The sequence below is a fragment of the Pongo abelii genome, chromosome 1, assembly GCF_028885655.2.
Source record: "Pongo abelii isolate AG06213 chromosome 1, NHGRI_mPonAbe1-v2.0_pri, whole genome shotgun sequence".
Taxonomy (NCBI): domain Eukaryota; kingdom Metazoa; phylum Chordata; class Mammalia; order Primates; family Hominidae; genus Pongo; species Pongo abelii.
In genome coordinates this window covers 19831630-19853195 of record NC_071985.2, presented here as the reverse complement: position 1 = coordinate 19853195, position 21566 = coordinate 19831630, and the positions used below count along the sequence as shown (strand labels likewise).

General features: G+C 40.1%; 1 protein-coding gene across 2 annotated transcripts in view; it reads right to left on the bottom strand.

Moving 5' to 3' along the window:
- The window catches only part of NUP133 (nucleoporin 133), a 67016-nt gene extending 45819 nt beyond the window's left edge, over positions 1 to 21197 (bottom strand). For both annotated transcript variants that reach the window (XM_054561802.2, XM_009234993.4), the window contains exons 1-9: positions 20903 to 21197; positions 18888 to 19006; positions 14861 to 14964; positions 13615 to 13722; positions 12544 to 12678; positions 10956 to 11126; positions 8717 to 8872; positions 8322 to 8392; positions 2154 to 2301 (exon numbers count right to left, since the gene is read on the bottom strand). In XM_054561802.2, the coding sequence (XP_054417777.1) occupies positions 2154 to 2301; positions 8322 to 8392; positions 8717 to 8872; positions 10956 to 11126; positions 12544 to 12678; positions 13615 to 13722; positions 14861 to 14964; positions 18888 to 19006; positions 20903 to 21084 (1194 nt within the window). In that variant the 5' untranslated portion in view covers positions 21085 to 21197. The remainder of the gene's footprint in view (positions 1 to 2153; positions 2302 to 8321; positions 8393 to 8716; positions 8873 to 10955; positions 11127 to 12543; positions 12679 to 13614; positions 13723 to 14860; positions 14965 to 18887; positions 19007 to 20902) is intronic.
- Positions 21198 to 21566: the final 369 nt, after the last annotated feature.

Genomic DNA, 21566 nt, shown 5'->3' with positions numbered 1-21566 from the left:
ATATTTTGTTGACTTCCTTATAATTTACTTATTTTAATTTTTTTTTTTTTTTTTTTTTTTGAGACAGAGTCCCACTCTGTTGTCCAGGCTGGAGTGCAGTGGTGCAATCTCGGCTCACTGCAACCTCCGCCTCCCAGGCTCAAACGATTCTCCTGCCTCAGCCTCCTAAGTAGCTGGGATTACAGGTGCATGCTACCACGCCTGGCTAATTTTTTTGTATTTTTAGTAGAGACGGGGTTTCACCATGTTGGCCAGGCTGGTCTTGAACTCCTGACCTCAGGTGATCCACCCACCTCAGCCTCCCAAAGTGCTGGGATTACAGGTGTGAGCCACTGCACCTGGCCTAATTTGTTAATTTCCAAAATTAACAAATTTTGAAAACATGTCCATGATGATGACTATAACTAGAAGCCTATGACAAATTCAAGGGAGAAAATGAAAGCACCAAAATTCATTATATTAAGAATTGGCAATTTTTTATAAATGATCCCTGATAAACAAACATTTTGGTTCTTGCCTTACTGCCAAGATATTAATGACAAGAAAACTTAGTTGATTTGTTTACATATAAAATCAGAGGGAGAATAAAAATAAATCTCATTAAATAAAATTAGAATATGCTAAAAATGATAAGCTGTTATCAAAGAAGTAATTTTACAGAAACATTAAATGTGAGGTCCTAGAATTGTTTTTTAATCCTCAAATTCTCTTTATAGTCTTCTGCCCTGGCTGAAATTTTTTCTAACACTGAGAATGTTTTTCCACACTGCGTAATCAGAACACATGATAAAGTTTATTTCTGTTTGACATAAAAGAACAAATCAAAAGATTTTCTTACAGGATTCAATTAAACAAGTCATGTTAAGAGTAAGGATTAAAAAAAAAAAGTAAGAATTTAAGCCAGGAACAGTGGTGCACACCTGTAATCCCAGCTACCTGAGAGGACTGCTTGAGCCCAGGAGTTGGAGGCTACCGTGCACTCTGATGGACCTGTGAATATCACTGCACTCCAGTCCAAGCAACACAGCAAGACTTTATCTCTTCAAAAAATAAACAAACAAGGATTTAACAGAATTAGATACTATTTAAGAGTAAATAAAATGAATTTATAGATGTTCAGGTTTTTCCTCATGAATATCGGTTATTAAACATGTTTAATTGCTATTAATGAACTTTAGAAAGCCTGTCTTTCAGTCGTTTACAAGAACTTTGATGAGTATATAACACTGCTGAATACAAATATAATCTTGCTTTGGGTAAAAAGGGGGACTTTTCTATAATATACAAGGCTCTAAACCAAACCCTAATTCCTACAATTCCTACCAGTTTTCTTCCTTCCTTTTTCTTTTTCTTCTTTTTTTAGGATAGGGTCTCATTATGTTGCCTAAGCTGGAATGCAGTGGTTATTCACAGGTGTGAATATGGCACACAACAGTCTCAAACTCCTGGGCTCAAGTGATCTTCCTGACTCAGCCTTTTGAGTAGCTGGGACTACAGGCATGTACTCATCATGCCCAGCTTGGTTTCTTCCTTACTTTCACCCTGGAATTAATCAATACCTTCTTTCTACTTAAATACAGGCATGACAATCCCTCCAAAGATCTAGAGCAGAAGAAACAAACTGCTTTCTGCTAGTTGCTTCCATTCTCATTTTTCTTTAGCCAAAACTAAGCAAAAGAACAAGCCTGAGATGGCAAAGAAAATGCAACAATGTCTAGAAACAAGCTATTTTAAAATATTTCCAAGCCCTGCAGATGAAATCTGTCAAGAAATTTGACCCTGAAATGGGCCATGTGTGGTGGCTCACACCTGTAATCCCAATACTTTGGGAGGCCAAGCTGGGGGAATCACTTGAGGTCAGGAGTTCGAGACCAGCCTGGCCAACATGGTGAAACCCCGTCTCTGCTAAAAATACAAAAATTAGCTGGGCATGGTGGCATGTGCCTACAGTCCCAGCTACTCGGGAGGCTGAGGCAGGAGAACCACTTGAACCCGGAAGGGGAGGCAGAGGTTGCAGTGAGCTGAGATCGAGCCACTGCACTCCAGCCTGGGTGACAGAGCAAAACTCTGTCAATAAATAAATAAGACCCTGAAATGGTTAGAAAAATACTCAACATATTATTGCTTTGTAATTTAACCAATATAAATCTTACCTGAAAAGGTGGATTATATTGAGTGACTTCTACAGTAACTGCATCTGACATTTGGCAACCATTATCTTCTATTGTTATCAGAGAGTAATAGATGAGACATGGATTGTCTGCTGAGTGCCATGCTGCTGCCAAAATCACCAGCCCATCACTAATCAATAAAAAAGGAAGATGTAAAGCCTCTCTAAAAAACAACTTAGGAGTTCCTATAAAATTAAACATATGCTTCCATATAACCTAGCAATCCCATTCGTGGATACCTATCCAAGAGAAAATTAAAAAACAAAAACAAAAAACCAATAACTGTTCACACAAAAACCTGTGTACAAATGACTTCAGTGGCTTTATTCATAATTGCCTAAAACTGAAAACAACCCAATGTCTTCCAACTGCTGAATAGATAAACTGTGGTATATCCATACAAAAGAATATTATTCAGTAGTAAAAAAAAAAAAAAAAAATTACTGAATGAATTTGAAATGTATTATGCTAAGTGACAGAAGCCAGACTCAAAAGGCTTTACACTGTATGCTCCATTTCTATGGCATTAAGCAAAAGGCAAAACTATAGGGACAGAAACCACATCAGTGGTCTCCAGGGGCTGGAGGTGGATGGAGGAGTCGATTACAGAAAGGCACAAGGGAATTTGGGGGGTTATAAAACTGTTCTGTGTTGATTGTTATGGTTAAATGACTGAACTGTGTATCTGTCAAAATTTGTAGAATTAGGGCCAGGTACAGTGGCTGACGTCTGTAATCCTAGCACTTTGGGAGGCCAAGGTGGGCAGATACCCTGAGATTAGGAGTTCAAGACCAGCTTGGCCAACGTGGCAAAACCATCTCTACAAAAATTAGTCAGGCATGGTGGCACATGCCTGTTGTCCCAGCTACTTGGGAGGCTGAGGCAGAAGAACTCTTGAACCCGGGAGGTGGAGGTTGCAGTGAGCTGAGATCGCACCACTGCACTCCAGCCTGGGCGACAGAGTGACACTCCATCTTAAAAAAAAAAAAAAAAGAAGACTTGTAGAGTTATAAACTAAAGAGGGTAAATTTTACTCCATATAAATTATAGCTCAATAAATCTGACTTTAAAAAAAGATCAAAACAACCATCTGATCCAGGGATTGGCAAAGTACAGCCCTCCAGTGAAACTGATCTCAAACCAGTTTTTATAAATGAAGTTTTGTTGGAAGGCAACCATACGCATTTATTTATGTATTTTTTTTTTTTTTTGAGACGGAGTCTTGCTCTGTCACCCAGGCTAGAGTGCCGTGGCGCCATCTCGGCTCACTGCAAGCTCCGCCTCCCAGGTTCACGCCATTCTCCTGCCTCAGCCTCCCGAGTAGCTGGGACTACAGGCACCCACCATCACACCCGGCTAATTTTTTTTTGTATTTTTAGTAGAGATGGGGTTTCATTGTGTTAACCAGGATGGTCTCGATCTCCTGACCTCGTGATCTGCCCGCCTCGGCCTCCCAAAGTGCTGGGATTACAGGCATGAGCCACCGTGCCCAGCTATTTATGTATTTTCTAGGGATGTTTCATGATACCATTGGTGAAATAGAGTAGTTGCAGTAAAGACTACATGGCCGCCAAAGCCTAAAACAGTTACTTTTGGCCCTTTACAGAAAGGTTTGCTAATCCCTGATGTACTCAGTTATTTAAAGCTTACTTGCTTCTGTCCAGAGAAAAAACATTTTAAAAAAAATTTTACCTCCAGGCACAATGGCTCACACCTGTAATCCCAACACTTTGGGAGGCTGAGATAGGAGGATCATCTGAGCCCGAGAGTTCAATACCAGCCTGGGCAACACTGTGAGACCATATATCTCTAAAATAAATTTAAAAGGCCAGGTGTGGTGGTTCACACCTGTAACCCCAGCACTTTGGGAGGCCGAGGTGGGCGTATCACTTGAGGCCAGGAATTCAAGACCAGCCTGGCCAACATGGCAAAATCCCGTCTCTACTAAAACACAAAAGTTAGCCCAGCAGGGTGGCGTGTGCCTGTAATCTCAGCTACTCGGGAGGCTGAGGCATGAGAATCACTTGAACCTGGGATGCAGAGGCTGCAGTGAGCCAAGATCATACCACTGCACTCCAGCCTGGGCAACAGTGTAAGACTCTAACTCAAAAAAAAAAAATAATAATTTTAGGCCAAGTATAGTGGCTTATGTATTTAATCCAAGCACTTTGGGAGAGGCTGTAGCAGGAGGATCGCTTGAGCCCAGTAGTTCAAGACCAAACAGGGCAACCCTGTCTCTAATGCTTAAAAATATACATATATATTTAAAATGCTTTTTAACCTTTGGTTATAGAAATTTCAAACTGCTGTATATGTAAAAACAAACCATTTCGCATCTTAAAGCTTATTTGTCCCTTAAGTCTAGCAAACTTGTTGCCCCCAATAAATTAAATGGTTCCTATTTTAGCTCTTCTAAAACATCTAATACTATTACTAGCAACTTTTTTTTTTTTTTGAGGCGGAGTTTCGCTCTTGTTGCCCAGGCTGGAGTGCAGTGGCACGATCTCAGCTCACCATAACCTCCGCCTCCTGGGTTCAAGCAATTCTCCTGCCTCAGCCTCCCGAGTAGCTGGGATTACAGGCATGCGCCACCATGCCCTGCTAATTTTTGTATTTTTAGTAGAGATGGGGTTTCTCCATGTTGATCAAGCTGGTCTCAAAGTCCTGACCTCAGGTGATCCGCCCACCTCAGCCTCCCAAAGTGCTGGGATTACAGGCGTGAGCCACCGCGCCCGGTCCTATTACTAGCAACTTTCATTCAAGTCTCAAAAATACTAAAAGGGTGGCAAAGCACCCTCTACTGACAACTAAAAATAAGAAACCAAGCAAGTAACTAAATGACATGACACTTCAAAGCAAGGAATCCTAGCACGGCTCTCATTTTCCTTCTTCACGGTTCTCTTCCCCCAGCTCCCCAAACTTTATCACTTCTGCTTGGACTCTTGAAAGGAATTCAAGAATATTGGTCCATGTTATTCTAAGTGAAGTAACTCAGGAATGGAAAACCAAATATCATATGTTCTCACTTATAAGTGGGAGCTAAGCTATGAGGACACAAAGACATAAGAATGATAATGGACTCTGGGGACTTGAAGGGGACGGGTGGGAGGGGGTGAGGGATAAAAGACTACATACTGGGTACAGTGTACACTGCTCAGGTGAAAGGTGCACTAAAATTTCAGAAATCACCACTAAAGAACTTACCCATGTAACCAAAAACCACCTGTACCCCAAAAACCACTGAAATAAAAATTTTAAAAAATCAACTTTTAAAAAAAGAATATTGGCCCAAACTTGTAACATGTTGGCAGTGTCTCTCTCTCCACAATGTCTCTCTCTCTACAATGTCTCTCTCTTCAATGGCCTAGAATTCTTGGCCTCAAGTGATCCTCCTGCTTTACCAGTTAAGTTTTTATGTGAGTATATCCAAAGTAATGAAGTTAAGGTTAAAAAAAATTCCAAACTTTATATCTAAAATGAAGATATCTAAACTTTGTATTAGTAATCATCTAGTAAAATAATTTATTTATTTTTGTTTTATTTGTCTTAGAAAAAAGGTCTTTCTCTGTTGCTCAGGATAGAGCGCAGTGGTGGGATCATAGCTCACTGCAGCCCCAATCTCCTGGGCTCAAGTGATCCTCTCGCCTCAGCCTCCTGAATAGCTGGGACTATGGTGCACACCATCATGCCCAGCTAATTTTTTATTTTTGTTTGCATGGAGATAGGGTCTCATTTTGTTGCCCAGGTGATCTTGAACTGCTAACTTCAAGCAATCCTCCTGTCTTGGCTTCCCAAAGTGCTGGGATTATATGCGTGAGCCACCCAGCCCAGCTACTCACTGAAATTATAAGCCCAGATTGTAGCTCTGCCCAAATGGACAACAAATCAGTAGGTGGGAATGACTATGAGGAAGACAGACACTATTCTTAAAATAAATAAATGGACCCATATGAGAAATTCTCTGTACAGTTCTGATCATGAGGCCTCAAGAACATAATAGAGTACTAACTGGATCATTTTGAGTAAAGGTAGAGAGGAAGGTCAAGGAGGATAAGGGCTGCACCTCACAGGGACCCTGCTGGTCAGCATGACAAGACTGGGGGAGAGGAGCCCTGGGTGGACCCTGCATAGCAATTCCTAAGCATGCTTCTCATTCTCAACCTCATGCCTCCAATTCAGAAAATTATGTGAAAAATGTCTGCATGGCCAGGCGCAGTGGCTCACGCCTGTAATCCCAGTACTTTGGGAGGCTGAGGGGGACAGATCACGAGGTCAGGAGTTCAAGACCAGCCTGGCCAATATAGTGAAAACCTGTCTCTACTAAAAATACAAAAACTAGCCAGGAGTGGTGGCACCCACCTGTAGTCCCAGCTACTTGGGAGGTTGAGGTGGGAGAATCGCTTGAACCGGGAGGCAAAGGTTGCAGTGAGCCAAGACCATCCCATTGCACTCCAGCCTGGGTGACAGAGTGAGACTCAGTCTCAAAAAAAATAAAAAGAAAAAAGAAAAATGTCTGTATTATATGCCCATAGTGGGCTGTCCTAGCAGTAGTCCTACATTTCCAAAAGTCTGGTAAAGACAAAAACAGGTAAACTGTATTTAATTAAAACACTTACAGAAATTAAACAAATACTATTACTTTTACCTCTTTGATAGCTTTTATAAGGTTTTCAGAGACTGTAAAAGAGCCTACTAATAGTCTAAACAGCCCAAGACAGAGAAAAATTACACAAAGTGATACAACTGCAATATCCCTCCAAGGAACAAGTAGAATTTGTTCTACTAACCCAAAACATGTAACAAGAACAGTAAAAATTACTCTAAAACTCATAAAAAATAGTCTTTAACTTCTGAGAAGTTGTTTTCTGAAGGATTACTAGTTATATATTTGGATTCACTACGAGCAATGTTACAAATGGTTTTTAGGTTCCATGTGACCTTGAGCATTAAAGTTAAATAGTAACATGGGATAATTAGCTTTATCAGACTAACCTAGGATCCTATGCACCACTCAGAGCACTGTTTCTAAGAGGAAATTTACTCTGAGTATGAACTATGATTAAGTTCTAATTTGTACTACCAAGACAAAGCCTTATCCCATCCTTAACTCAGCATAGCTACAAACGTAGGCCTAAAGCTCCTTGAGCATCAGAAAGAGAGTGGGAAACATGTGCCTGATACCTCCAATAAGAGAAAGATCACAGCACGGGGCAGCCACAGCAGTGGGCAATGACAGGGTCTCAGGCATCTCTTGGCAGTTAAGAAGAGAGGCTCTAGCTGTAAGAGCAGAAAAGCTTTGTCTCTAACGAATGAGACAGCAAGGTAAGAACATACTATTTAAGGCTGAAAAATGCCTCAATTTCACAAATGAACTAGCATCACTCAATAAACAACAGCAACACCATTCAGTAAGGCTTAATAGATAGTATGAGAAGATCAGCACTAAAAGAACAGGCTGGGCACAGTGGCTTATACCTGTAATCCCAATACCTTGGGATGCTGAGGCAGGAGGGTTGCTTGAGCCCAGGAGTTCAAGACCAACCTGGGCAACATGGTAAGACCCTATCTCTACAAAAAATTTTAAAAATAGCCAGGTGGCTGGGCGCGGTGGCTCACACCTGTAATCCCAGCACTTTGGGAGGCCAAGGCGGGCGGATCACGAGGTCAGGAGATCGAGACTATCCTGGCTAACATGGTGAAACCCCGTCTCTATTAAAAATACAAAAAAATTAGCTGGGTGTGGTGGCAGGCACCTGTAGTCCCAGCTACTCGGGAGGCTGAGGCAGGAGAATGGCATGAACCCGGGAGGCAGAGGTTGCAGTGAGCTGAGATCGCGCCACTGCACTCCAGCCTGGGGGACACAGCGAGACTCCATCTCAAAAAAAAAAAAAAAAAAAATCAGCCAGGTGTGGTGGCGCATGCTTGCAGTACCAGCTACTTGGGAGGCTGAGGCAGAAGGATCACTTCAGCCCACAAGATCATGGCTGCAGTGAGCTATCATGGCGCACTGTACTCCAGCCTGGGTGATAGAGTGAGACCCTGTCTCCAAAGAAAGAGCAGACAGTGAGATTGCTCATCATTTTATAATAAACATCAACTTTTTTTTTCCAAACTTTTCTCTATGTTCTTTATGACAAATTAATTCCTTACCAGTTTTGCTTCAAGTCCAAATATCGAATGTTGACTCCTTCTTTAATAGCTTCATAGTTACTTTCAGATCCCTACATGAAAATATCAATAATGTAAGCTTCTCGAGGGCAGGAATGATTTATTTTCACCTTTATATCCCTAGCACCTAGTGAAATGCTTCACCCATGATAACTCAGTTGCTGAATGAATAATGTATACATTAAAAAAAAATTGCTAAGCAAGTAAACCAATGCATTCTAATATTTCTAGAGATTGACTACCCCATTTCCACTTAATCTGATAACTATACACTATGTTGTTTATTACGCTGAAATGTGTTGAAATAGAACAAGGGAACCAGCATTATCATACAACCATAAACATGAATTACAGAGATGAATATTATTGTTTCTTACCCAAATAGCATCGGTAATGTTTTCCTTCAGGGCTCTATTTATATCCCAACTATATGCATGTTTTTCTGAAGAATCATCTAATTCCCATTTACTGATGTTTGAACTTGTCAGGCTATAAAAGCTTGATCTCTCTCTATCCCAAAGAACACTTGAAAGCTATTCAGAAAAGAAAAAGAAGTCAAATTCATAGATTAACTTCTAATGTTAAGGAACTATTGTTTTAAAACTCAAATTTCACATATGTGATTAATAATCCTAGCAGAATTCTTCATTTGGGATTTAAAGAAAGAAGTGATTTTGGGCCAGGTGTGGTGTCCTACCCCTGCAATCCTAGCACTTTGGGGGCCGATGCAGGTGGATTGCCTCAGCTCAGGGGTCCAAGACCACCCTGGGCAACATGGTGAAACCCCATCTCCACTAAAATACAAAAAAGTAGCCAGGTGTGGTGGCACATGCCTGTAGTCCCAGCTACTCGAGAGACTGAGGCAGGAGAATCACTTGAACCCGGGAGGCAGAGGTTGCAGTGAGCCGAGATCCCACCATTGCACTCCAGCCTGGCGACAGAGTGAGACTCCATCTCCAAAACAAAGAAAAAAAAAAAGAAAGGAGTGATTCTGAAAAAGAGCTTGAGGGCAAGGTTGGACTCTATAGGAAGAAGGATACAGGTGGAAGGCCCAGGAGGAGCAGAGCTGAAAGGTGGGAAAGTTACAGCATCTTTGGAGAACAAGTCATCCTGTTACATTGGAATGTAGATGACAAGTCGAAAAGAAGCAAAAATGAGGATTTTCTGAAAAATAATGAGGCCAGGCGTGGTGGCTCATGCTTGTAATTCCAACACTTTGGGATACCAAGGAGGGAGGCTCACTTGAGCTCAGGAGCTTGAGACCAGCCTGGGCAACATAGTGAGACCCTGTCTCTATTTTTTAAAAATAAATAAAAATAAAAAATAATGAAAAATCAGGGACATATAGCAGAGAGTGTTGAATGTGAATCTGTAAGTGTAGCAAGCAAGGGAGATATTATCAATAGCTTCTGAACACAGAATTGTGTTTGAATGCATTTGGCAGAATGTACGTAGTTAGTCATACACGGGAGTGTTATTTTGCCTTTTCAGTATATACTTAATCATGAAGTATATAGATATTTGGCTTTTTAAAGCTGGATATACATGATTGTTTTGTGTTAAAAACTCATCACTGATGGGGCAGAAAGGCCAACAGTAAGTAAACTAAGCAGGTACCAGGAGCTTAGGTGAAATTTATCAAGAGTATAGGTTAGGGCATAACATCAAAAGCAGAAAGATGGGGATGGAAATGAGATTGGATAGAAGTTAAATCTACAGCACCTGGTAAATAACTAGTTCACTATAGAAGGAGAGGGAGACACAAAAAATAACAAGGTTTTATACCTGGGTCACTGAGAAAAAGTGATGGTGCTCTTAACAAAAACAGGTCAAAAGAGAAATGAGTTTTATAGGGTTAAGTGAGTGTCAATAGGAGAGATGAAAGAATACAATAAATCTGTTTTTAAACATGTTAAGTTTAGGTTTAAAGAACATTCAAGGAAGCAGGTGATAATTATCTGAAACAAGAGGGAAACAGCACAGTAAAAAGAGCATGTTCTTTAAATTCAGACAGGCCTGGGTATGATCCCCAGCTCTGCCACTCAGCAGTTACACACTTTTAGCCTTGCTGAGGGTGCTTCCTCACTTGTAACCTGGAGGGAAAGGGCGCTACCTTACAGGTTGTCACAATGATTACACGGTATGAATATAACAACTACAGAGCACCGAGCAGCGAGTAGATGGTCCATAAATATTGGTTCCCATCATCCTCCCTTCACTATGCTAGAGTATGGGGCAGAGAAGTCCAGCCAACAGATCTAGATTTCAGTCATCCACACAGCGGGAGGCACGGGAGTAGAGACACGCTTCCGGTTAAATCTAAAAAGTCAAATTAATCTTTAAGAAACACATTTTATATTTTACATAATAGTTTTAGTTCAAAAATGTACTTGTGAGATAATCTGTCTGATTTAAAGATATTAGTGTTACAAGTTATGGGAGAAGGTTAGTATGAACTCATTTCATCATAATAAAAATAGTTCACTAAAAAGACCAAAGGTTTTATTTCGCATACGCTGTTGTCCATATGGAGGCAATACTAACTTCAGAGGATACTTTCAACTTATTGATTTAACTAAGAAATAAGCTTGTAAAATAGTTATTTTATAAACTTACTGTGAGATCACTACTAGGAGATAAAATTCCAAAAAGAGAAGAAACCTTTCGACCAATTCCCGAAAGCATGCCTTGTCCCTGAGGCAGGATATGCTGATGAATCTTTCCTGAGCTCTCAGGTCTCAACCGAATTAGTTGGCTTCCTGATGAAGACAAAATAAAACTTCCTCCCTGTGAAAAAAATATTATGAGGTTAGTTCAGTTTAGCATCAAATGCTAAGATAAACAAAACGAAAAATTCTTTGATAGAGAAAAATCATCGTAATTGAAATAAATCTAAAAGAATACAAAACAGAACACTGTTATTTTATTAAAGTAATACATTTCAGAATCCATTCAGTTAATATTATTAATCCTACATAGAAAAACTCTCGTAAGAAAAAAGAAAAACTGGCCAGGCATGGTGGCTCACACCTGTAATCCAGGACTTTGGGAGCCCAAGGCGGGTGGATCACTTGAGGTCAGGAGATTGTGGCCAACAGGGTGAAACCCCGTCTCTATTAAAAATACAAAAATTAGCTGGGCGTGGCGGTGCGCACCTGTAATCCCAGCCACTTGGGAGGCTGAGGCACAAGAATTGTTTGAACCCAGGAGGCAGAGGTTGCAGTGAGCTGAGATTGCGCCACTGCACTCCAGCCTGGGTGACAGAGTAAAACTGTGTCTCGAAAAAAGAAAAAAAAGAAAAAAAAAAAACTTTTGTAGCAGAAAAAAATTTCATATTTTTTAAATTCTGATTTTTTAAACTACAAGTTCATCATATTTCAGATTCAACAAATTAGATTATCAGATTTTATTTATTTATATTTTTTGTTTGCTATTTTTTTTTTTTAGAGACAGGGTCTCGCTCCGTCACCCAGGCTGAAGTGCAGTGGTGAGATCATAGTTCACTGCACCCTCAGTCTCCTGGGCTCAAGAGATCCTCTTGCCTCAGCCTCCTGAGCAGCTGGGACTACAGACACACACCACTACGCCCGGATAATTTTTAAATTTTTTTGTAGAGACAAAGTTTTGCTATGTGGCACAGGCTGGTCTTGAACTCCTGGCCTCAAGCAATCCTTCCGCTTCAGCCACTCAAAGTGGTGAGATTACAGGCATGAGCCACCATGCTCAGCCAAATTTTGTTTCTTTGTGAACCTACAAAGAAAATGCAAGCCATTCTTTATAATGTCCGACAGTTTTTAAGCCACTCTTATGTTTCTAAAAGAAATTCATATCACAAGCTACTATCTGAAATTGATATTTTGGAGTCCTGTGAGAAGAGCCTCCCTTGTTTAACTGTTCAAATCACAGATCCTTACATTCTTCTCTTCCTTGTCTCTTTTTGATTCCTCCCTGGCCTCTATAGTCTCTTCAAAACTCCACATTTTTAGTCATCAAATCTCATTTCTACGGCTGGGTGCAGTGGCTCATGCTTGTAATCCCAGTACTTTGGGAAGCCAAAGCAGGAGTTATTGCTTGAGCCCAGGAGTTTGAGAACTGCCTGGGCAACATTAGGAGATCCCGCCTCTATTTAAAAAAATAAATAAAAATTTATTTCCAAGCCAAATCACAGCTTTCCAATAAATATAAAGGAATATCCGTGGTATACCTGCACTGCTGTTAGGAAACTGTAAGTCTTATCACCTCCCGAATCTACAAAAGTCTCTGTGTAGGTATCTTCACCAGCAAGGCTTGGCCAATAGCGGATGGATCCTTCTCTGGTGGCAACCATGACAGCAACAGCCTCAAAACAAGATCACAACAATCAGCAATTACAATAAAAGAGGAACCCAAAAACCAGGAGTCTGATGGCACTGATATAAAGAAACAGGACAATTTACTATCTGATCAAGAAAAATCAGAAATACGAACTCACCAGTGTTTTGGTTTGCATTTTTCTAACAGCTAATGATGCTGAACATCTCCTTCATGTGCTTATTTGCCATCCCTATATCCTCACAAAGTGTCTGTTCAAGTCCTAGCCCCTATTTTTAAACTGCATTGTTTTCTTATCAAGTTTAGAATTTTAAAAAATATTCCGGATACAAGTCCTTTGCTGGATACATGATTTGCAAATGTCTTCTCTCACTCTGTAACTTGTCTCTTCATTTTCTTGTCTTTGGCAAAGCAACGCTTTAAATTTTTATTTTACTTTAATTTTATTATTAATTTTATCAAACTTTTCTTTTATGGATCATGCTTTTGGTGATTTCCAAGAACTCTGTCTAATCTCAGGTCATGATGATTTTCTCCTGTTTTCTTCTAAAAGGTTTACTGTTTTACATTTAGATCTATGACCCATTTCAAATTAATCTTTGTAACAAGGTATGAGGTTTAAGGGAAAATTCAACACAATACAAATTGGTCATCTGTAATTTTAAAATTACAAATGTTCCTACACTATGCATTGATACAGAGAAAAATCATCGTAAAAAACCATTCTTTCTGAATTGCTTTTGCACCTTTGTCAAAGATCAAATGGGTGCTTTTATGTGGATCTATAACTGTACTCTCTATTCTGTTACACTGAGCTATGTGTGTAGCTCTCTTTGCCAATACCACAATGTCTTGATTTCTATAGCTTTATAGTTATGTCTCAATATCAAAGAGGATGATTCCTCTAACTTTAGGATGTCCTTATTGTAAAAAGTTTATTTAAATAAGCTTTTAAGTCACCTACCTGAGTAGAATGTGCTTCACCTGAGGGAGCAGAGTAAGAAAGAGCCACTAAGTCGGCACTCCAGTGGAAATCACTAGGTGGCAGCTGAAGTTCTTTGCAAACTGATAACTGTAGAACAAACCCAAACAGAAAATCTTTCACATCAAATCCAGTATTTTGAAGATGCATCTGATTTCCCTTCTCTGCATATTTTAGATTCTGACTCACTGCTGGAAACACCATTCTACAAATATTCTTTCTTCTCACATCTCCTTTTAATCAGGCTTTCAGTAATTTTAAAACGAAGTATCTTAAGAGATATTGAATCATGAAAACTTAAAGCTAGACCAAACTCTGAACAACAACTATCCTAACCTCTTCCCGGGCTAGAAAAGTCCAGTTAAGAGAAGGCTAAGTAAGGTTAAGATGAGTGCTTAGGCTTCCTATGGAACTTTCCCAATCTACTCTTGATTTGTTCATCTGACATTTAAAATTAGCATGACCAAAGAGTAATTATACCAAATTACCTAGGAAACATTTCTTAGATTCTCAGCCAAATATCAGGATCCCTCAGCTAACTCAGTAAGTCCCCCAGGAATTCTCCCTCACCTATTACTCCTAACCACATACACCCTTTTCTAGGCAGCAGTAACACAGAGTTCAGCAGAAGTGAAGAGTTGAGGTAAGCAGGAGCCCTGAGTTCCAACAGAACATGGCCAAGGAAGTAATGACTGGTAGAAGAGAGTAGTGTATCTAAGCTGTAACAAACAGAAAAAGGTTGCTGAGGATAAGTTACTAGACTTGCAAATGATAACCCACTGTTGGAAGTGGACGAGTAAAAAGTTTAACTAGCAACTGGTATCATATTTTCTTATTTTATTAAGCATCATTCAGTAGGTTCAACAAAACATAGTTCTATCTTCTCAGAAATATGCAAACTCAAAGTTCATCTGCTTATGTGGATAGCATTTAGTCTGATACTTCATTAGGCAGACGGATTAGCATTATATTCATTGGAAATTTCAATGACTCTAATTTTATTAAATGTAAACAACACAGATCTTCAAAAGGGGGAAACTTTTTTCCCAATACACAAATGTGTATGCATGCTCATTATTTCACATCACTATGAAAATGCAAACTCTTAATGCCTAAGTAGTTTCATATTGACTATCCTCCAACTGTAAAAAAAATTAGGGTAAAAATTAAAAGTCAATGGCATTGCTCTCCTCTATCCCGTCCCAGCTCTCTAAAGAGCCATAAATACCTTAGTAATAGGTGACAGAGCAATCTTCCAAATAATGAGCTTTTCTTTGCACACCAGACAAGCCCATCCACCTTCATTTATGTTAATGGTCAGCTGGTCATCGACTAAAGGAAAAAATGAGGTGGGTGATTAATCTTGTAGTATAAATCTTTATTACCACATGCTTTATCAAAAAAAAGTAATTGGCACACTCAGAAAGGACTAATTCACAACAAATACTTTTGAATATTCCAAAATTATCAACACCAAAAACAACAGATCTATTAACTCTGATAACCAACTTTAGAAATATATCTAACGCCTGTAATCCCAGCACTTTGGGAGGCCGAGGTGGGTGGATCACGAGGTCAGGAGATCGAGACCATCCTGCCTAACGTGGTGAAACTCCATCTCTACTAAAACTACAAAAAATTAGCTGGGTGTGGTGGCACATGCCTGTAGTCCCAGCTACTTGGGAGGCTGAGGCAGAAGAATCGCTTGAACCTGGGAGGTGGAGGTTCCAGTGAGCAGAGATTGTGCCACTGCACTCCAGCCCGGGCAACAGAGCCAGACTCCATCTCAAAAAAAAAAAAAAAAAAGAAAGAAAAAAGAAATATATCTAAAGGCAAAAAGTGTATTTAGGACATTTAATATTCCTTAATTTTTTGTTACAAACAGACCAGATAGCTTATTTCCTATAAGACATATTTAGGCCAGGCACGGTGGCTCATGCTTATAAATCCCAATATTTTGGGAGGCCACCCTGGGAGGACGGCTTGAGGCCAGCCTGGGCAAAATAGTAAGACCCTCTCTCTTAAAAAAAAAAAAAAAAAAAATAGCCAGGCTTGGCAATGTACTTCCCAGCTACTAGGGTGACTGAAGCACAGGAGAACCACTTGAGCCCAGGAGATTGAAGCTGCAGTAAACCATGATCACATCACTTCCACCTGGTCAAGAGAGCAAGACTCCATATCAAAAAATAAGTAAGCAGAAACAACAAAAAAGAGGCCAGGCAGGGTGGCTCACGCCTGTAATCCCAGCACTTTGGGAGGCCGAGGTGGGCGGATCATGAGGTCAGGAGTTTGAGACCAGCCTGGCCAACATGATGAAACCCCGTCTCTACCAAAAATAGAAAAAAAAATTAGCTGGGCATGCGGGCATCGTGGCGTGCACCTGTAATCCTAGCTACTCGGGAAGCTGAGGCAGGAGAATTACTTGAACGCGGGAGGCAGAGGTTGCATTGAGCCGAGATCGCGCCACTGCACTCCAGCCTGGGCAACAGAGCGAGACTCTGTCTCAAAACAAACAAACAAAAAAGAAATATTTAGCAACATTTATAATTTTATCGATAAAGTAACACAAATAACAAACTCATTAACTATATAAAACATTTCAAGGAAAACAATGTTCCTCCAAAAGCACATAATTTTCAAATAAGAGCTCCTTAAAGGAATGATAATTTATTAATTATATGGAGACAAAGAGTTACATTCTCTATTAAATGACAAAACTAAATTAGCATATGTCTTAAGTACTGGTGGTAAACCTCCACAAATGTGTTAACAGCCCTGGAAATTTTAAGTTGAGCTTTGCTCTTTACTTAAAGAAAGGTAGAAGGGTGAAGTAAAAGGCATAGATAATGTACAAGCAAAAATATCAAACCAAGCCCAGGCTAAGTGAGGCTTTTTGCTCAACTGAACTATCTGCTCAGTAATTTTCTTTTTCTTGAAAGCACAACTCCAGATCCTCGACTGGTGTGCCTTTAAGGGCTGACTTAACAGTAGTTGGCAGGTTTCTAAGTGGGGAAGAATTCTTCAAGCTGACATACCTCTTTGTTTTATATATCCTAATTTCTAAGGACTCTCTGAATTTCTAGATTTGGGGCTGTGTTATTTAATCTAGTCTGTTAAAATATGAGTAGTACATTAAAAGGTTTAAATGTAATTTAAACTGAAATTTTTAGAGGGGAAAAATATACATATATATACAATATATATACACATTTATTTATTTAAAACAGAACAATGTATATGAAGGTTAGTAGTTGTCTGAAAACAACTATCCCTAAAGCTCCCAAGGACCTACAGGCAAGATGTGCAAGTTCCAGTTGATGAGATATATTCCTTCTTCTAAAACAGAGTAATTTCAGCATTTTTTTTACTGTTATTAACAGTAATATATACAGTAAATAGAGTTATTCACAGTATAATACATTTTACATCACGATACAACCATATACAATTTAAGTAAAACAAACAAAATTTACTAAACATACGAGATGCATTCTATTTCTTCTTTTTTTAAATGCTGGTCAAGAACCGCTAAATTTTGGTCAACCCTACAATTTGAAAAATACTGTTCCAGAAAAATCGCAAAGATCTAGAATTCAAGCCTTAATAAAAATGACTTCAGCAGATATTAAGGATGCTCTGAACTTTGCTCTTCCAGTGTCATCCAACTGCTCATCTTTAAAGTTGCCTTTCTAAGCTTGTGTTGATTGTATCTGTCAAAATTCCACACTAATTCTCCACCAACAGACTCTTCTAAAGGTACACCACGACAACGGTAACGTCATAAATTTCTGCACACAGCCTCTGGGATGCTACAGAGGATCCAGAAATGGAGGTAGGACTTGATTTTACTGCATTATTAAACCCAATAACACGAGGTGCCAGTTTTGGGGTTTAACGGTAAACTTCATAAACCTGCTCAACTCTGTAAACAGGACTGAATTTTGCATATACAGTATTTCCCCCTTTTATCGCAGTTTCGAATACCTGTGGTCAATCGTAGTCTGAAAATATTAAATGGAAAATTCAAATGAACAATTCCTAAGTTGTAAATTGCATGCTGTTCTGGGTAAAGTGATAAAATCTCATACTGTCCTGCCTAAAGGTTGTGAATCAACCCTTTGTGCAGCATATCCATACTGTATACCCCAAGCTTGTCCAACCCACGGCCCAGGGACACGTGTGGCCCAGGACAGCTTTGAATGCGGTCCAACACAAGTTTGTAAACTTTCTTAAAACATTATGAGATTTACACACAGACCTTTTTATTATTTATTTTTAGCTCATCAGCTATTGTTAGTGTAAGTGTATTTTATGTGTGGCCCAAGACAATTCTTCTTCCAAGTGGCCCAGGGAAGCCAAAAGATTGGACACCCCCGAGACTATCCAGCTGTTTGTCACTTAGTAGCTGTCTCAGTTACCCTATCAACTGTCGCAGTAATGCAATGCTTGTATTCTCATTTTAGTTAATGACCCCAAACGAAGTACAAGAGTAGTGTTGCTGGTATATTGTTATAATTGTTCTACTTTATTATTATTGTTGTTCATCTTTACTGTGCCTAATTTATAAATTAAAGTTTATCATAGGTGTGTACATATAAAAAAACACAGTATATATAAGGTTTACTACTATACAAGGTTTCAGGCATCCACTGGGGATCCTGGAAGATATCCCCCAAAGATAATGGGGGACTACTGTACAGTACCTAAAACCATTAAAGACTTAATTTGTGTTCAAATGAACTCATTCTCCTTCTCGAATGTATTATATATCTCAATTACAGTTAAAAAAAAAAAAAAAAAAATAGGTGGCCGGATGTGGTGGCTCACGCTTGTAATCCCAGCACTTTGGGAGGCCAAGGAGGGCAGATCACCTGAGGTCAGGAGTTCAAGACCAGCCTGGCCAACATGGTGAAACCCTGTCTCGACTAAAAATACAAAAAATTAGCCGGGCGTGGTGGCTCACACCTATAATCCCAGCTACTTGGGAGGCTGAGGCAGGAAACTCGCTTGAACCCGGGAGGTGGTGGTTGCAGTGAGCTAAGATCACACCACTGCACTCCAGCCTGGGTGACAGAGTGAGACTCCGTCTCAGAAAAAAAACAAAAAAAAACAAAAAAAAACAACAACTAGACAGGCCACCCATCTCTCACCATTTACATAAAGGTATACTAGAGAAAACATAAATTTAATCTCTATGCCACATCTAGGCTCCATTTTAAACTGCTAATACAGGTAAATGGAAACATGACACCTACCTTCAGCCAATGTTAGGGCTTCCATGACTTTAACAGGAAGAGAAGATCCAAACGTTTTCACATCATAGTTCACAGACTCAGTTATGGAGTGGTGTGGGAACATTCGTGTTGGTGTTCCTCTAAAGAAAAGAGTCCATATTACCTTACTTGTAACTTAAAATTTTCCATTATCCTAATTTTTTATGTATATATTTTCACAATAAGGAGTTCTTTGAAAAAAATTAACACTGGCTCATACTTACCATGTAATTAAATGTAATATTTTTCATGTAAAAAAAAAAAAAAGAAGACAGGATTTAGGAAAATTTGGCTTCAATCCCATAGACTCTAGTATTGAAATGCATGCCTGTATTCACTTAAACTCCTTATAATTCTGCCTCCTTAGCTGTGAAATAAGGCTTAACTAGACCAGCGTTTTTTTCAAACAGCGGGTCATTTAGCAGATCTCAACATTTTTCAAAGGCAGAAAATAAAACATCAGCTTTTACCATATGTTGTGGTCAAATACATTTTACAAATATTGGCTTAGATGAGATTTAAGCTCATCTGGCTTTCGGGGTTTAAGAATCTACCAGATCTGGCCGGGGCAATGGCTCATGTCTATAATCTCAGCACTTTGGGAGGCCGAAGCGGGAAGATTGCTTGGGACCAGGAGTTCAAGACCAGCCTGGGGAATGTGGCAAGACCTTGTCTCTACAAAAAAAATTTTAAATTAGCCGGGCATTGTGGCACCAGCCTGTAGCCTGGGCGACAGAGAGTGAGACCCTATCTCTTAAAAAAAAAAAAAAAAAAAAATCTATCAGATCTGTACAACCAAGCAAGAAATCAAACAGGTTACGAGCATCAGCTGTTACATGGTCTTCAACAGCAGATATCACAGTAAAAACTTTATTTCTTGCTCACCCTCTTAACATTTAGAATATTGTAAAGTCACCGAATAAAAGTTATTCTATGTCTTATCATGAGAATTAAATTAGAAGATGCACATACAGAATGGCTAAGGGCTTTGTTTCCTGACAGAGGATAACAAAGGTTTTTCTTCAAATGATCACAAGAAGAGATTTAAATAAAACAACACACACAGTAAATAAAGCATGCTTTTATTCTCCAACTTTTCGCAACAGGAATAGGAAACACTGACAAGATCAGCACTTTGAAAAGTACTTTTCAAAATATGCCAAAAAAAAAGTCAAAGATACGGCGTATTCTTTCAAAACCACTTCTCAAGTACTGAAAAATTTTACAGATAAATTTTAACCATAATTTCAAGACACAATACTTTGTGTTTCCTGCAGGGAAAAATTAATTTTTTATAGATGAATTCAGAGAAAACTATGCAGAAACACTAAAGTTTTAGGTTAATTATGAACATGGTGTGTGTGGGGGGGAGGGGTGTGTGTGTGATGATTTTACTGGTGCTCCAAACCAGCAGTTTTAGTAACTAAACTACCACAGTACTCTTATCTCACTTACGTAAAGCCTTTTCCTTATAATTTACCTAGAAAGTTAAATTCCGTAGCTAGAAACACTTTAATTACCAATCATCAGATATTAATGTCAGTTGGTATGTTAGGCATTAAACAATGATCTTTCAGGGTTGTAGGTCCTCATTATCACCATCACCTTACATCTGCATCGTGGCAATTCATAATAACTCCTCTGGCTCAGGTGAGATATACTATCGCCATTTCACAGATGAAGAAAATCACGAGTGACTTACACCAGATCACAGGGGTAGCAGGTGGGAAGTGGATAGCCACTGATGCGAATCCAGTTTGTACTTCACTTCTGCACAAAGGTAGCCATGAAAAATGCAAAGTGGGGAATCAACTGATCAACTGATAATCAAAATGAAGCAGATACGACCTGCAAGAGTGGAAAAGGTCTATTTTCCAATACTGTGGCATTCTCTTCCGCCGCCCCGGTTCCAACGGCTTCTAAAGGCACTAACCTATCCGGCCCACTGCGGCCCGCGAGCCTGTTGGTTGCCAGACCCAACCAGGGAGATCACTTACCGCGAGCTTAGCGAGCTACGCCGGCCGACCGGCGAGAAGAGCACTGGGGAGCTGACTGCAGACCCAAGGGGCAGACCCTTCCTGCTAGCCGTCCGGGGCGTGGAGCCGGGCCCGAGTCCAGCCAGCGGGCCCCTTCGGGACCCGGGACCCGGGGTCCGCGGAGAAGTTGCGGCTGGGAACATGATTCGAAGGAGCAACGACTGGGACAGCGAGGGATTTGGCCGTCAGGTTGCAGCGCGGCCTGCGCGCGGAACTTAAACACTTAAGCGAAGAGATGGCGCGCGATGATGACGTCAGACGCAATGACTCCCGCGGGTTGCGGTCGGAACGCTGGCGGGGGCGTGATCGTGACGTTAAGGGCTGCGCCCAGTCCGCGAGGTGGTCGGGAAGGCAGCCGGCGCCCCCAGATCTAGAACTGTTGCAGTGCCGAGCTTCCAGGGACGTGAAGCCGGAAAGCCAGGCGACCTTCTTGACTGCGCCTAGGTGGAACTGGCCCTCCAGCAGCTTGAACGTAGCGTCTTTTCACACTGGTAGTTCCTGAGCCTCTTGTGAAATGAAAGATGTTCCTCAGTCCAAGCTGAGGACGGAGAAAAGCTGTAAAGCTGACACTGGTATCGCACTGTGATATTGTTTTCTAGGTTTGCCATTTTCCCATTCAACTTTG